Here is a 16657-nt window from a genome sequence, read left to right as displayed (position 1 = left end):
CCAATTTCTCTGACACTTTGTATGCTTTATAATTATTACATGGAATGGTTTCTTCCTTAATTGTATAACTTTTATTTACTTCACTCATTCAGGAATGGTTAGTCTCCTTTGTTTCTTCAGCATTTTAATCCTGTCTGACGATTCCTTGTTTTAGTTCTTCGCTAGTCTCTTCGAAAGTTGGCATGCTAAAAACTTATCTTTAAAACATAACACTGCTTTTCCCCTCTTACAAATTTCTCTTTTGTGACCAAATGTTGGTCTTGTTTTTGATACAATAAATGATGAATATTTTGTTAACACAGCATGTTGTTCTGCCCTGCAACACTGTAGTTGGTGAAGTTACACCCATTACACTGAATATATACCTTGTTGATTCTGGCCTTTTAATTAAATATATGTTTATTCATAAAACCTTTATAATGTTTGTTCTCATGTAGTTAATCATTGGTTGTAAATAAAAGTTCATTACACAAAGTAATGAAAACTTTAATATTTAACACGATATGATTGGTTTTTGGATCACCAAACTGCCATACTTGTACAGAAAGGGCTGCTTCCATACATTTTCTATTTTATACATTTAAAGACACATGTGCAGACTTTTGACTTCTTTATGCCAGAATATGACTGCACATAGAGTTGACATTGTTATGAGAATATGATTGAAAGGCAGGTGAGAATGGTGTTACTCCATTTTCCAGTTCACCATCATCAGATGGTGGGCTATTCAAATCGCTCTGAATTTGTGGTCCGTTCGTCCATCCATCCTTCTCTCTTCTGTTGTAAACAATGTTTGTTATCACTATTTCTCGAGAAGTGCTTGATGGATCTTTCTCAAATTGCACATGTAGTTTACCCGTGGTCGCTAGTTGTACCTGTTTGATTTTGGGACTGATAAGAGAAATGAAATGGCAAACAGAGTGCCATCTTGGGTTTCTTCAATCAAGTTTGTTATTGCTATTTCTTGAAAAGTAAGGGAGGATCGCTCTCAAATAGAAATGGGTATAACAGTCTTTACTAGGCAAAATCAAAGATGGCTTCCTGTCAGCCATTTTGATTTCTGATCAGTTCCAAACTCAAACAGGTGCAATCAGGGACCAAGGGGCCCCTATACTTGAAATTTGAGAAAGATCTATGCATTAATTGTCTAAAAATAGTGATAACAAACTTTCAAATCAACGGTGGCTGTCTGTCAGCCATTTTTTTCCTGATCAGACCAAAAATCAAATGGGTGCAACTAGGGACATAGTGAGACCCAGGTATGAATTTATGAATTATGAAATAGGGATTACAAACTTTACTTTGTGAAATCCAAGATGGCTGCCTGTTGGCCAGTTTATTTTTTGGATCAGTCCCAAAATCAAACAGACACAACTAGGGATCTAGAGGAACAAATACACAAGATTTGAAAAAGACCTTTGCAGTATTTTTATTTTCCTGATCACACCCAAATTTCAATTACCACAACTAGGGACAGGTGGAAACCTACAAATGAAATTTAAGAAAGATCCATCCAGTACTTCTCAAGAAATATTGATTACAAAAATTGTTTACGGACAGACGGATCAAAGAAAAGTTGATGGACTGACACAGGATGCCATGTCATTGCCTGTCCAGTTCTTTGGTCCAGGCAAAGCTAAAATTTGTGATTTGGAACCACAGAGTGAAACTTTCGGTCCCAGTGGTGACCTGTCCATTTTGACTTCCATACACCACAATAAATCATTGTCTGTTTCTATGGTGACCTGTCCATTTTGACTTCCATACACCACAATAAATTATTGTCTGTTTCTATGGTGACCTGTCCATTTCCTTCCAGAGCGTTGGAAGTGCTGATCAGTTTACCGAATTCCATTCCTTGGTTATCTGTGGGATACAAAGCATCACTGTTACAATCTACATTATGGAAACACAAAATACTACACTATTCATCTAGAATTATTAAAAGTATACTTTTTCTGATCTTTAAAAGTCCTACAGAGTGTAGTAAAATGGAAAAGAATTGTTTGTAGTTACAGAGATGCATTGCCGGATGGATGACAAATCATCAGAACATGTAGAGGTGGTCTCATCCAACACCTTTTTCTAAATGTGTACGTGCTTCTGATCTAATAAAAGAAACCACTTTTTATATAACATGACTCACTTCGTTCTTAATTGTTGTCATATTATCACCATACTCACTCCTTAAATACCACTAAACGTATTTCTGTCAATAAACTAATGACACTGACACACCTGTAACCTATTTTATCAATGGTATATCAAACTCATGAAATATTATTAAGAGTAAAAAGATTGACCGTATAAGGAATATAGTTATCATACAACTGAGGTAGAGATGATTTAAAACGTACTACAAAAAACAAACGAAGTAGTTTGTCTTAGACATGCATTAGTTATACAAACGTTTAAATCCTAGACAGATGATTGCTACAGACAGTTGTACTGTCTACTTATGACATTCGTTGTTGATATAAATGACAGATTTACAGAGAAACAGAACATAGAGCTCTTGTGCGATATGTTTTGTTTGACTGTGATTTGTGTTATTTGGTGACTTTAAAGCAATAGCAGTTTAATACTTTTTTTAACTTATACATTCACTTGATTCAAATTAATTTAAAGTGACTAAATGATTTGATTTCATTATTTTTCCACTTGTGTATGAAGTCCGGCAAGCATTGTAATACTTAAAATTACACTCTTCATAAAATTATACCACTCTCTGAGAGAAATTGATAAAGATTTTCAGCTTCAAACTAACGCTAGTTGACGCTCCCTGTTGTGTCTACCAGCCATCTCCGTTTTGATTGGAGATAGCAGAGTTCATCATTTGACCTTTCAGAACCTCGTTTTAACCAAACAACCATTTTGTTATGATTTCTTACTATGTATAGTTATGTAACTAGCCAAAACTTTACTTGTGTGATCTTTAAATGGAACAAATATTTGTAAGGTGTATTGTTGTCATCCTTAAAGCAACAGTAAATATGTACAGTGCACATGTGATCAGTGTCATTCATAGTTCTTTGAATTCCATTTTTTACTTGTTAGTCTATATAGTGGTAACACTGTGTAAACATGAATAGAGCTTGAAGTAAAAGACAGCAAGAAGTTCTAATATAAGTGGTAGAATATAAACAGATTGATGTATTTATAGACAGCTAGATGTTATAGACATGTGGTAGATATAGACAGCTAGCTGTTATAGACAGGTGGTAGATATAGACAGCTAGCTGTTATAGACAGGTGGAAGATATAGACAGCTAGATGTTATAGACATGTGGTAGATATAGACAGCTAGTTATAGACATGTGGTAGATATAGACAGCTAGCTGTTATAGACAGGTGGAAGATATAGACAGCTAGCTGTTATAGACATGTGGTAGATATAGACAGCTAGCTGTTATAGACATGTGGTAGATATAGACAGCTAGCTGTTATAGACAGGTGGTAGATATAGACAGCTAGCTGTTATAGACATGTGGTAGATATAGACAGCTAGCTGTTATAGACAGGTGGAAGATATAGACAGCTAGCTGTTATAGACATGTGGTAGATATAGACAGCTAGCTGTTATAGACATGTGGTAGATATAGACAGCTAGCTGTTATAGACAGGTGGTAGATATAGACAGCTAGCTGTTATAGACATGTGGTAGATATAGACAGCTAGCTGTTATAGACAGGTGGTAGATATAGACAGCTAGCTGTTATAGACATGTGGTAGATATAGACAGCTAGCTGTTATAGACAGGTAGTAAATATAGACAGCTAGCTGTTATAGACAGGTGGTGATATAGACATGTGATAGATAAAGACAGGTGGTAGGTATAGACAGGTGGTAGGTATAGACAAGTGGTAGGTATAGACAAGTGGAAGTTACAGATAGGTGGTAGATATAGACAAGAGATAGATAAAGACAGGTGGTAGGTATAGACAGGAGGTAGTTATAGACAAATGGTAGGTATAGACAAGTGGAAGTTACAGATAGGTGGTAGATATAGACAAGAGATAGATAAAGACAGGTGGTAGGTATAGACAGGAGGTAGTTATAAACAGGTAATAGATATAGACAGGTGATAGTTATAGACAGGTGATAGTAACAGACAGGAAGTAGTTATATACAGGAGGTAGTTATAGACAGGTGGTAGTTACAGACAGGTGATAGTTATAGATAGGAGGTAGTTATAGACAGGTGATAGTTATAGACAAGTGATAGATAAAGACAGGTGGTAGGTATAGACAGGAGGTAGTTATAGACAGGTGGTAGTTACAGACAGGAGGTAGATATAGACAGGAGGTAGTTATAGACAGGTGATAGTTATAGACAGGTGATAGTTACAGACAGGAGGTAATTATAGACAGGTGATAGTTATAGACAGGTGATAGTTACAGACAGGTGGTAGGTACAGACAGGAGGTAGTTATAAACAGGTAATAGATATAGACAGGTGATAGTTATAGACAGATGACAGTTATAGACAGATGACACAGGTGATAGTTATAGACAGGTGACAGTTATAGACAGGTGATAGACAGACAAGAGGTAGTTGTAGACAGAGGAAAATAACACTTTTGGTGACTTACACCAAGAAAAGAGGGAACACAGAATATCTTATTAAACTGACAAATTATAAAGACTGATAAAAAAACCCCCCAAAACCAGGAATATTCCATGATAAACTTTTATCATTTCCATGGAAGTCAGCAACAAATACAAGTCAGTAACCCAAATGACCTTATCAAATTTCAAATCCAATCTCCAACCTAACACCTTGAAAGTCATATTTTCAGCTAGCATATTAACTTTTCTGGTGTTAAACTCTTCCTGAATGCTGTTTTACAGCATTTTTTGCCAGCTGGAGGCATGAATAAGTTAATATATTTTATGTGAATGTAAAAATAAATTATACTGAAATTTATTTTTATGTATATAAATCTTTATTGATTTTTTTATAAAACAGACTTGAAGCGTGCTGCGGAATCATGATGAACGAGTAATGTCTGCAAAAGCACAGTCAGCTTCATCCTTTTAAATCTCTCCTAAATATATTCTTATATCTGTCATGCATGCCCTGTAGTCGTGACAGATACTTAAATTAAGTCACACTGTGGAATATGTTTGGTTTTTACTGAAGGCACTATCAAATTATCCCTGGTGATGCCAGAGACGTGAAAGTGGGTTAAAGTCACTCATTTGAACAAACTTGAGACCCCTTTCATTTCTGCAGGTTTTGACACATTTGACCCCTGACCTTGAAAGTCATTCATTTAGACCACCCTGAAACCCCTTCACCCTAGTATACCATGACCCCTGATATTTTGATTACTAAGAAATTACTTTAAAGTAAAAAGTTGATGCTGAAGGATGATGCCCAAAATGAAGATGATGCATGACTCACCAGTGAATATGTCACAGGTGTTTCTATATAATGAGACTTGCAACAGTCATTACTACGAGTTTACATTGTATAAAATGGATATGACTTTTCAATATACAGAATGTTCCGTCTAACTACAAGCACAAGCATTGCAATATTGTCTATAAGAAGCAAAAGTTGAGACAACATATTCATTTGTTGAGGCCTTACCAAGGTTCCATTTGAGTCCTGTTGTTGTGATGTGAAGACAAGGTTGTCCTACAGGTATCAAACCACACCAGTCTCCCTCGTATCCTGTATCTACCTTGAGGCAGTGCTTAATTCCCTATAAATTTCAGAATTATTTTTATTTGTATAAACTGATTTGTCTGTATACCACAATTTTTATGATATTTTGAAAAAAAATAGAAATAAATCAATCCTTTTCATTACATTTTTGTCAGCGACATATAGAGAAATATAACAGTGATAAAAGTGTTTGTGAAAAATGACAAGAGAGAATAAAGATTATGTTAAAATTTTACAAGTCATAAAGCCAAGAACAAAAACCACAAAACCAGACATCTGAAGAGGAAGGGGTTATTTACTAAGTAGCATAACCTTCAGTTCCATGGTAAACTTTCATTTCCGTGGAAGCCAGCAAACCATCCAAGCCTCAGAGGTCCTACCCAATCCCCAACCAAACATCTTGAAAGTGGCAATAGACATTTCTAAAGGATTCATGTCACAGAATGCGATTACCAAGCTTGCTGCCATATTTTCACTCTAGTAGTAAACTCTCTCTGAACGTTTTACAGCAAATTTTGTCTATAAGTGACATGAATTCATAAGTAACATGGTGAATATGTAGTTAAATTTACACACAAATTTGTGATATGGCATTTTGATGGTTTTTTATGTGTAGTTGTCAAAAATGCCTTCTCTATTTATATCAAGGTGGATGCATATGTTGTAGTTCAAGATATTTGTTAATGTACCGGCTTCAAAAGGACACACATCTGACAAACAGAAGCTAGCACGACAGGTATTGAGGTCAGAGTCTGGGCCTGATGTAGCACGTCAATGTTAGCAAACACCTGATCAAGTCTTCCACCAAACGCACCTAATACAACAATGAGATCCACCTGAGAGAAAAGAAATAATTCAAAAATTCTTTATTCAAATAATTGCTTTTGTAACAATAAAAAATTCTTATTAACACATCAAGATATCTAACAGTTCTTCTGGTGATTATTCTGATACTGAAATAGCATAAAGTTGTCACATACAGGTATGTGTTGACCTTTAAAGTAGATATTTGATCTTTGATGCTGTGGCTAACTTCTATCCACATTGAAAAATGATGCGTGTCTTGTATAAAAACACTTTCAGCCTATGAAACTAAATTGTGTATTTATTGTGTAATTACAATGAATGTAACAGACAAATTGTAACAATACTGTTTGTTTGTTTTAATGTGCTTGTCCCCCGGGATGACTCCTGGGTTTCATTTCTGTGAGTTTTGAACTTAAATGTTGGTAAATTATTTTTTGCAATTTAAAGAATTAAAGCAATTGTAATCAAAGAAAACAAAATGTTTATTTTTCAATACATTAAAAAAATGATGTTAGTTTGCTTAACACCAAAAAGACAATAGATATTGAACTTAACCAATGCTTGCATAGGGTACAAACATGGCGCAGGATTTTGTGCGTTGACAACCATGTGAGAGTCATTCTACTGTATGTGAGAAGAACACTAAAGTAATGATTCATGATTAACTGTCATATTAATGATATTCACGAGGGCTTTAATGTTATCTCATCTCATAATATTACATTGATTCACCATTGTATGCTATGGTCATCAATAGCTAATCATTGTTCAAAGAATTTTTTTCAAAAGTTTTTAACAAATTTCAAAGATTCTAAGAGTAAAAACAGGCTAAACAATAGTGTTCTAATGGTATGTCAATGGAGAGAAATCGTTGGTTAATCAATGCCATTTGCTTAGAGTAGTCAAAAATTGTATGAACAGCTGTACCAGAATTAACTTAGGTGTTATTTTCTTAATACTTGTAGGTAACCATGGAGTGGTACATAGAAAGAAGTCATAGTCAGACAGATTTTCTAAATCTATTGTTATACAAACCTTCAAATACAACAGATGTTACACACGAATCATGTGCTATGTGACGTGCTTTTACTGTGTATATCTGTAATTACTGTGTATATCTGTATTTACTGTGTACATCTGTAATTACTGTGTACATCTGTAATTACTGTGTATATCTGTAATTACTGTGTATATCTGTATTACTGTGTATATCTGTAATTACTGTGTACATCTGTAATTACTGTGTATATCTGTAATTACTGTGTACATCTGTAATTACTGTGTACATCTGTAATTACTGTGTATATCTGTATTACTGTGTATATCTGTAATTACTGTGTATATCTGTATTACTGTGTATATCTGTAATTACTGTGTACATCTGTAATTACTGTGTACATCTGTAATTACTGTGTATATCTGTATTACTGTGTATATCTGTAATTACTGTGTATATCTGTATTACTGTGTACATCTGTAATTACTGTGTACATCTGTAATTACTGTGTATATCTGTATTACTGTGTATATCTGTAATTACTGTGTACATCTGTAATTACTGTGTATATCTGTAATTACTGTGTATATCTGTATTACTGTGTACATCTGTAATTACTGTGTACATCTGTAATTACTGTGTACATCTGTATTACTGTGTATATCTGTATTTACTGTGTATATCTGTAATTACTGTGTACATCTGTAATTACTGTGTACATCTGTAATTACTGTGTATATCTGTATTACTGTGTATATCTGTAATTACTGTGTACATCTGTAATTACTGTGTACATCTGTAATTACTGTGTATATCTGTATTACTGTGTATATCTGTAATTACTGTGTATATCTGTATTACTGTGTACATCAGTAATTACTGTGTATATCTGTATTACTGTGTATATCTGTAATTACTGTGTATATCTGTATTACTGTGTACATCTGTAATTACTGTGTACATCTGTAATTACTGTGTATATCTGTATTACTGTGTATATCTGTAATTACTGTGTATATCTGTATTACTGTGTACATCTGTAATTACTGTGTATATCTGTAATTACTGTGTATATCTGTATTACTGTGTATATCTGTAATTACTGTGTATATCTGTATTACTGTGTATATCTGTAATTACTGTGTACATCTGTAATTACTGTGTACATCTGTAATTACTGTGTATATCTGTAATTACTGTGTATATCTGTAATTACTGTCTTTCCTATCAAATTTGAATAGTTGTACCTTGGTTTTTGTTGTGAGGAGTTTGAGAGCTTTAGCAAAGTCTATGTAGTCCTGGTCTGGCGTAGATACAATCTCCACCCCCTGTAATTGTTAATCATGTAATATCAATTTTCAACCAATCAGAAGTCCAGTCAAATTTCCATGGTTTCCAATCATGAAAGCAGAAGTGATCAATCACCTGATTTTGGTTTCTTAAGTTATATTTGATTGTTATGGGAAGTTATTGTGTATATTTCTTTAACAGAACATTGTGGAAGGACAATGTTAATGAACAAGTTGGGGACATTGAACACAGATAACAAAACAAAGTTGACTGGAGTTATAACCTGTTCTCTCACTAATCAGTTGATCCGGTAAAAGTTGATATATATACATTCTTATATTGATTAAAGCAGACAAAAAGAGTGAAAGAAAACACACATATCTAGCAATTAATATTCCATAATTTTTCTAAAAAAAATCACTGATTATGAGAAAGTTCACCTTGCTTTTGTAAAACTCTGAAACTTCTGGTTTAATTGAGTCAAAATCTCCACTGATGAGGTCAGGGATGTACATATCTCGGTCTGCCATTACACTGTCGTGTAGTACATTGGTACCCCCATCTACTGTGACCTTGACCTTTGCTGGAATCCAGAATTTCATTGGTCATTCAGTGTCAATATTAAAAAATCATCTTGTCACAGTTCAATAGTCCATTTCTATAACAAGAGGCCCAATGAGCCTGCATCCCTTACCTGACTCATTCAGCTATTTAATCATTTACTAAAGAATTTCAAATATGACAAATAATTTCTGAAATAATTTCCCTATCTGATCCTGGCCTTGTGAACAAACAGAAATCAGATTCACCATTCATATAAATTATTTTAGACCAAACTTGGGACAATATCCTTGTATGAAAGAAGGATTTTTAAGAACTTACATTCCCCCCTACTGGGCCCCACATCTCTGATGGCAGACTCCTAAATTATACTAAATAAAGTTCCTTTCAACTAGGTATGCTTCAGACCAAATCAGTACAGAATCAAGGCATTCCCACAAGAGAAGAATTTTAGAGAATTTCCTCAATTTCCACTATTTAGCCCTGCCTAAGAGGGTCGAGACCCATCATTTATATAAAATTGATTCCCCTTCATCCAAATAAAGACAGAATCCTGATATTTCTACAGAAAAAAAGTATTTTCTCTGCCATAATTTCCCTCATTGGGCCTTGTCCCTCTCACTGCAAGGGGCTAAGACCCACTTTTATACTCTTGATTTCCTTTCAGCCAGGCATGTTTCAGACCAACATGGAACATCCAAGCACTTCTACAGAAGAAAAATTTTTTTCAAAAATTGTTCTATTTCCCCAATTTGGTAAAGGCCCCTCCCGCCCCAAGGGGCTGAGACCAAAGGTTTCAAAAAACAAACTCCCCTTCACCTAAGAAAATTTAGGAAAATCATATCATTTCTTTAGAGGGAGTGTGAATTTAAAGAATTTGCTCTGTTACCCAAATTGGGAACCAATACCTTTTATACAAGATTAATTCCCCATCAAACAAGAATGCTTCAGACCAAAATTTGGCAATATCTATTCATTCCTTGAGGAGGAGTAGGATACTAAATAACTTGCAAAAAGTTTCCTTTTTGGGCCCTGCCCCTAAAGCCTCTTGGGACAAAGAACTAATATTTATAAAAAGAAAAAGAAAAGAGTGTTCCCCTTCCCCCAAGGATGCTTCATACAAAATTAAGTTAAAATCTGTGCAGTTGTTCATGGCTAGTAGGGATTTTTGGTAAAAGTTGATGGATGCCAGACTACAGATGACTGACAATAGACGACAGATGACTAAAGGATGACGGATGCTGGCACCATGACATAAGACCACTGGTCCTTTAGCTAAAAATGGTTTTGCTGTTGATAATGAAACAAGTAAAACAGACCTGTCTGTCATCATTACTGTAAGTAGGATCTTTGTATTAAGTTGTGACGGCGACTCACTTATATTCAGTAAGAATGTATTTGATAAAGAATTGAAAAATTCTTCAGTATGAACAGTAAAATATCAAGACATTGATATTTTATTTCTAGAAAAAGATTGTGTTATAAATGAGATTGACAATGACTTCCTTTCATCATATAAAATATGTTTTATTTATTTTACTATTGCAAAACTAGCTATTAATCAGCTGATATTTTTGACTTGCAGCCTGGATGGAAGCTATTGAGGGGTCTAACTGCCAGAGTATTCACAGAAAACCCACATGGTTGAGCAGGTGACACCCATGTCTTTGGAGAATCTAGACATTTAGGTGAAAGGTGTTTGTGTTACCACTGCACCACCCGACCATCATATATGGATGTACTTTCTACCCAGTTTCTTTCACAAAGAATATATTGAAGTATAAAGCTAAGGACCGAGGCAGCACTTTATACAAGTTAGGTATCAGCAAAGAGGAGGCTAGAAATACATGAAGTAGTAAATTGGGTTCATTGACTGGTAGTAAACAGAATCAAGTGTCAAAAGTTTTTATCTGGTCATGGTTCGATGAATACAGGACAAGTAGTGTAAGAATTTCTTACCTTTAGTCCACATCTGTTTCATGAAATTCACATCAATATCTTGTGGCTGATTAAGTATCATAAGGGCCATGTCTTCTGTAATACATATCATTGTAGACCAGTAAATGGTTTACAAATCAAATCAGAAAGAAATTCATCAGAGTCAGCATCCAGTAATTGTAAATTATGTTTAGCAAGTATATTGTATAATGGTACTGAGATATCTCAGGCCCTGTACATATACTTTAAAATATGAAGTAAACATTGGTAGAATTGCCAGTGATCTAAAAAGTACAACTGTTTCTATCCAATAATTTAGAGGTCAAAGGTTTGAATCCATGATATTTTTGTTTATCAGTTTGACTAGCTGGATTGCTATTTTTTGTTTATGAAATAATGGCAAACCTTAAACTGATCTAATTTTGTATTCTTCCACTAAGCCTTTCAACGCCTGTATCATATTTGCAGTTTTGTCCTGCTTTATGCATGAATTGCTGCAGTTTGTCCGACTAAACGAATAGGCCATTGGTTTGATTATTGCTTTCTTAAAGAACCTGTCATGATCAGATTTGAGTCGAAAAGCAAAAAGGAAATACAAAAATGTGAACATAATCATTATCCGAATTTAAATTCAGTAAAACAAGGGCAAAATATACCATAATGAAAAATTTACATGCAGACTACTGAAAGATGATATGGATGAGACCAGGTGTTCCAAAAGAGTAAATCTTGGTCAGTCTAGGTAAGTAAGTAACATTCACAAATAAAAACAAAATAAACAACAAAGTATACAATAATGGAACCTAGTGTTACAAATTCCATTTCTAGTCCACCTCAGATTTATCTAGGAACCTAGTGTTACACATTTCATTTCTAGTCCACCTCAGATTTTATCTAGGAACCTAGTGTTACACATTCCATTTCTAGTCCACCTCAGATTTATCTAGGAACCTAGTCCTACAAATACCATTTCTAGTCCACCTCAGATTTATCTAGGAACCTAGTGTTACACATTCCATTTCTAGTCCACCTTAGATTTATCTAGGAACCTAGTGTTACACATTCCAATTCTAGTCCACCTCAGATTTATCTAGGAACCTAGTCCTACAAATTCCATATCCAGTCCACCTCAGATTTATCTAGGAACCTAGTCCTACAAATTCCATATCCAGTCCACCTCAGATTTATCTAGGAACCTAGTCCTACAAATTCCATATCTAGTCCACCTCAGATTTATCTAGGAACCTAGTGTTACAAATTCCATATCTAGTCCACCTCAGATTTATCTAGGAACCTAGTGTTACACATTCCATTTCTAGTCCACCTCAGATTTATCTAGGAACCTAGTGTTACACATTCCAATTCTAGTCCACCTCAGATTTATCTAGGAACCTAGTGTTACACATTCCATTTCCAGTTCATACTCAGATTTATTTGGAAACCTAGTGTTACAAATTCCATATCTAGTTCACCTCAGATTTATCTAGGAACCTAGTGTTACACATTCCATATCTAGTCCACCTCAGATTTATCTAGGAACCTAGTGTTACACATTCCATATCTAGTCCACCTCAGATTTATCTAGGAACCTAGTCCTACAAATTCCATATCCAGTCCACCTCAGATTTATCTAGGAACCTAGTCCTACAAATTCCATATCCAGTCCACCTCAGATTTATCTAGGAACCTAGTCCTACAAATTCCATATCTAGTCCACCTCAGATTTATCTAGGAACCTAGTGTTATAAATTCCATATCTAGTCCACCTCAGATTTATCTAGGAACCTAGTGTTACAAATTCCATATCTAGTCCACCTCAGATTCAGTATCTAGTTGAAGTATCAGTCTTAAATCTATCCTAAAGTATGAATAGCTTTGTAGATCCCAAACCATGCTGAGTACTCTTTCTACGAATTAATTGTGTTCAGCAGAATACCAAGTGAAATATTGATAAAGATTTGAAAAATTCAACTAGTATGGCTGATGGCCAAATGACCAGTCATTTAATAATGACAAATGAGAAATTCTAAAACAAAATAAAGAAAATATATATACCATTGTGTTCTGTCAGGTAGCCCAAGGGACAAAACTCACACTGTTCCATGTCAAGTTGATTTTGGTCTGGATCAATATTGCAGACTGTAACAAATGTAATTCATTAGTATCTGTAGAATTTCATAGAGTTACTGACAGAAAGCATAGCTCCAATTGTTCACATATCTCTCTCACTGAAACGCTGAATTAATCTTGTACAACACATAAGCTGTGTACTTATACAACAATATATTGCAATCTGTTACAAATTTTACATGAACTGTTACATAAAACAGTTCAAAAATTCAACCAGAAATTATCTATATAATCATAAGATTAGGAATATACAGCAAAAATTGTACATTACCTCCAAACAAGAGGTCTATTGAGTCTATAAGGTTCATCTGAATATTTCTTCATTCTTGTTAAATTTGTACAGAATTTCATGTAGTTAAATTTGTATAAGAATTTTGGCAAAAGATTGATTTAAAGCTTCAAACCAAATTTGGTCGAAACACATTTATCCAAAGCGAAGAAGAATTATTCTAAACTTTAATCTCTATTTTCAATATTGGGCCGTCCCCAAACAATACATTTACAATGAGTCCACTTCATCTGATGATGACTGTGTTCAAAACAAAATTTGTTGCAACTGTTAAAGACGGGTAATAAAGACTGCATCTAAATTTGCCTTACAGGGCTTGCCTCTCAGCTCCCTGAGGATCAGACCAAATTTTATTCAAAATTGAATCACCTTCACCCAATGATGCTTCAGACTAATTAAGTTTGGACATAATACTGTCATTCCTAAATAAAATTTAATGAAGCCCCAGGGTCCTTATACTCAAAATTTATTCAAAATTGGTTAACTTCAAAGACTTAATTTGGTTAAAAAAATTCAGCACAACCAGGGACTTCTTGTAAAAAGATGCTTAATTTTACATTATTTACATTAATCAGTCTCAACAAAGCTTCAACTATGTGGATTTTCAAGAACAATCCAGGCTCCGTTGGTGGGAAACAATTTCAAGGACAATCCAGACTCCGTTGGTGGGAAACAATTTCAAGGACAATCCAGGCTCCGTTGGTGGGAAACAACTAACCCAACAGACGTTGCTCCCATGCTGCCTGGTGTATGTCTCAAACTCATGTTCTAGCAGAAAGTCATCTGAAGCTCATGCTTGATTGTGTATGTACACATGACAGTTATACAGACTCTGTCAGTTGATTTACAATCCATCAAGACTACTGAAGCTCCAATGTCCCAGATCCATTAGCAGTTATGTGTGATTTTATGATGCTTATTTGCTTGACATAGCATAAATCTACAAATTGCAAAACCACTGGGCATTCAGAAGTAAATTATAATCAGTGTGATGCACTTGTGTCTGGCATCCTGTACTCTCAACTTCTACACTTGTACCTGTATCACAACCATGAAATTCGAAGTTTTATAATTGTAATGCATTTATGGAAAATTTTAGTCGAGGTCCCATTCAGGCTAATCCTGTATAAGCTTTTGTGTTTGTTCATTGAGCCATAACGTCATTGATGCCTCAATCCTCTCCTAACAGTTTGTATTTCAACTAGCCTGTAGTAAGTGTTAACTTAGCAGTGACTGGCTGGAGCAGACCCTTCATTTTCCTAACACACAAGAGATCCCAGAAGGATATTGGCACCCAACATTGATGGATCTTTATATGTTCTTTGAAAGTTGGATCTTTGCCCTTCTTTTCTCATCTCTTCTCTGTTTTTGCTCTTAATGATTAGACACTTGAACATTCCTTTGCAGAAAAAGCGATGATAATCTTTACCTGCCAAATCCAAAATGGCCATCTGGAAGTCATTTTTTTTCTGATCAGACAAAAAATCAAACAAGCACAAGGAGGGACCAAAGGGAACATATATAGGAAATTTGAGAAAGATCAAACTGGTACTCCTCAACAATTAGTGATCATAAAAATTGTTTACGGATGGACAGGTGATGGACCATGGACACAGGGTGATTTGAATAGCCCACTATCATCAGATGATAGGCTAATAAGTAATATGAATAAATAAAAATGATAAAAATCATCAAAATTTCTATGTGTCAGATGGAAAGCATATTTGAATAAAGTTGTATACAACTGTATTTTGGTTGGCATGGCTTGTACACACTGATTAATATACTGTCACTGTCCCTCGGCTGATGGAGCATGCATCTTTGGCTCAGTTGGTAGAGCCATGGATTATCTCACTGGAAACAAAGGTTTTCACCAGGATCAAATTTTTGACATCCAGTATTTCGATTATTCAGTTGAGATTTAGGAAATATCAAGAAGAATAGGGGAGTAGTGTAAACGGAACTGGTCTGTAAGACTTGCATATGATGTCAAATACGGCCTCTGTTATTCAGCTGACAGAGCATGCTTCTAATTGGCTCAAATAAAAGAACTATGAATCATCACGCTGGAGGCCTTGGTTTGATTTCTGTTGAGGCATTGGGTATGCCAGGAATGTATTTTTCCACAATGTCACATTAATCGTAAAAAAGATGAGTCCAGAGAGGAATCAAATCTGGATCTCTGGCATGATAATTCATGGCTTTACCAATTGAGCTAAAGATGCATGCTCTGTTACCTGACAAACAAAAACTATATTGAACACTTTGATGTACAAGCTACATCGTTGACCCGTATCTTTTACGACAGCAAGGCTAAATCTAGTAGTAACAATGCAGGGACATATAACACAGAGGGACTAAATTTGGCATTAGCATTTTTTCTCTGAGCCATGAATAATCGAAGTCCCCTCTCATAACAGTTGCTAACTAATTGTAATGAATGTGCCTCGTATACTACCAATTTATGTATTAACAGCATGTTTGATATGACATATTTAGTGTACAGGTAATGATTAGTTTAATCGTGTGTATTCATCCGTAGTGTTACACTCTCCACTTATATTTTCTTTTGATAATTATATTAACGTCCATGTTATCCAGGATATGTTCACATGTAAATATAAGACCAGTGGTCGTTGGCCGAGGAGCTTTTTCCATTTCGCTGCATTTTGAAGTGGTCGACAAGTTGAATGTCTTTTGTCAAGCAGCGAATCAAAACAACTGGGTATTGAAACGACAGTGTTCTGCATGTAGTACATTGTATATGGAAAATGAAACTGCAAACCAGATCTGTACTTATTGTTTTCAATATGCCATGTCATTAATGTTCTTAACGATAAACTATAATTCAACAAGAAATGAAAACGTTTAACATACATGATTTACCTGAAATACTCTACAACACGAGTTTGTTGATCATCTAGGTTATCCTTAAAGAAGAGAAGGGAGCATCCGTCTGGCAAGATTATTAC

The 16657-nt window shown here is 34.8% G+C and overlaps 1 protein-coding gene across 4 annotated transcripts; it reads right to left on the bottom strand.

Annotated features, from left to right (window-relative positions):
- Positions 1–321: 321 nt before the first annotated feature.
- Positions 322–16651, bottom strand: LOC132555957 (thiamin pyrophosphokinase 1-like). 4 transcript variants are annotated; one of them, XM_060220340.1, is made up of 8 exons: positions 16572–16651; positions 13322–13405; positions 11288–11362; positions 9208–9350; positions 8725–8805; positions 6363–6509; positions 5596–5710; positions 322–1866 (listed from the first exon to the last, which is right to left on the bottom strand). In XM_060220340.1, the coding sequence occupies exons 2-8, from the start codon at positions 13368–13370 to the stop codon at positions 1736–1738; spliced, it is 741 nt and encodes a 246-aa protein (XP_060076323.1). In that variant the 5' UTR covers positions 13371–13405; positions 16572–16651; the 3' UTR covers positions 322–1735. The 4 variants fall into 4 exon arrangements, with proteins under 4 accessions (XP_060076323.1, XP_060076324.1, XP_060076325.1 ...); XM_060220341.1 differs by having other exon boundaries at positions 16563–16641; XM_060220342.1 differs by lacking the exon at positions 16572–16651 and adding an exon at positions 14404–14517.
- Between the last annotated feature and the right edge of the window lie 6 nt (positions 16652–16657).

Source organism: Ylistrum balloti, unplaced genomic scaffold, assembly GCF_031769215.1.
Source record: "Ylistrum balloti isolate Yb309-2 unplaced genomic scaffold, AGI_CSIRO_Ybal_v1 Utg370532, whole genome shotgun sequence".
Lineage (NCBI taxonomy): Eukaryota > Metazoa > Mollusca > Bivalvia > Pectinida > Pectinidae > Ylistrum > Ylistrum balloti.
Note: the sequence above shows the minus strand (reverse complement) of the source record. Positions and strands in the feature narration are given on the sequence as shown.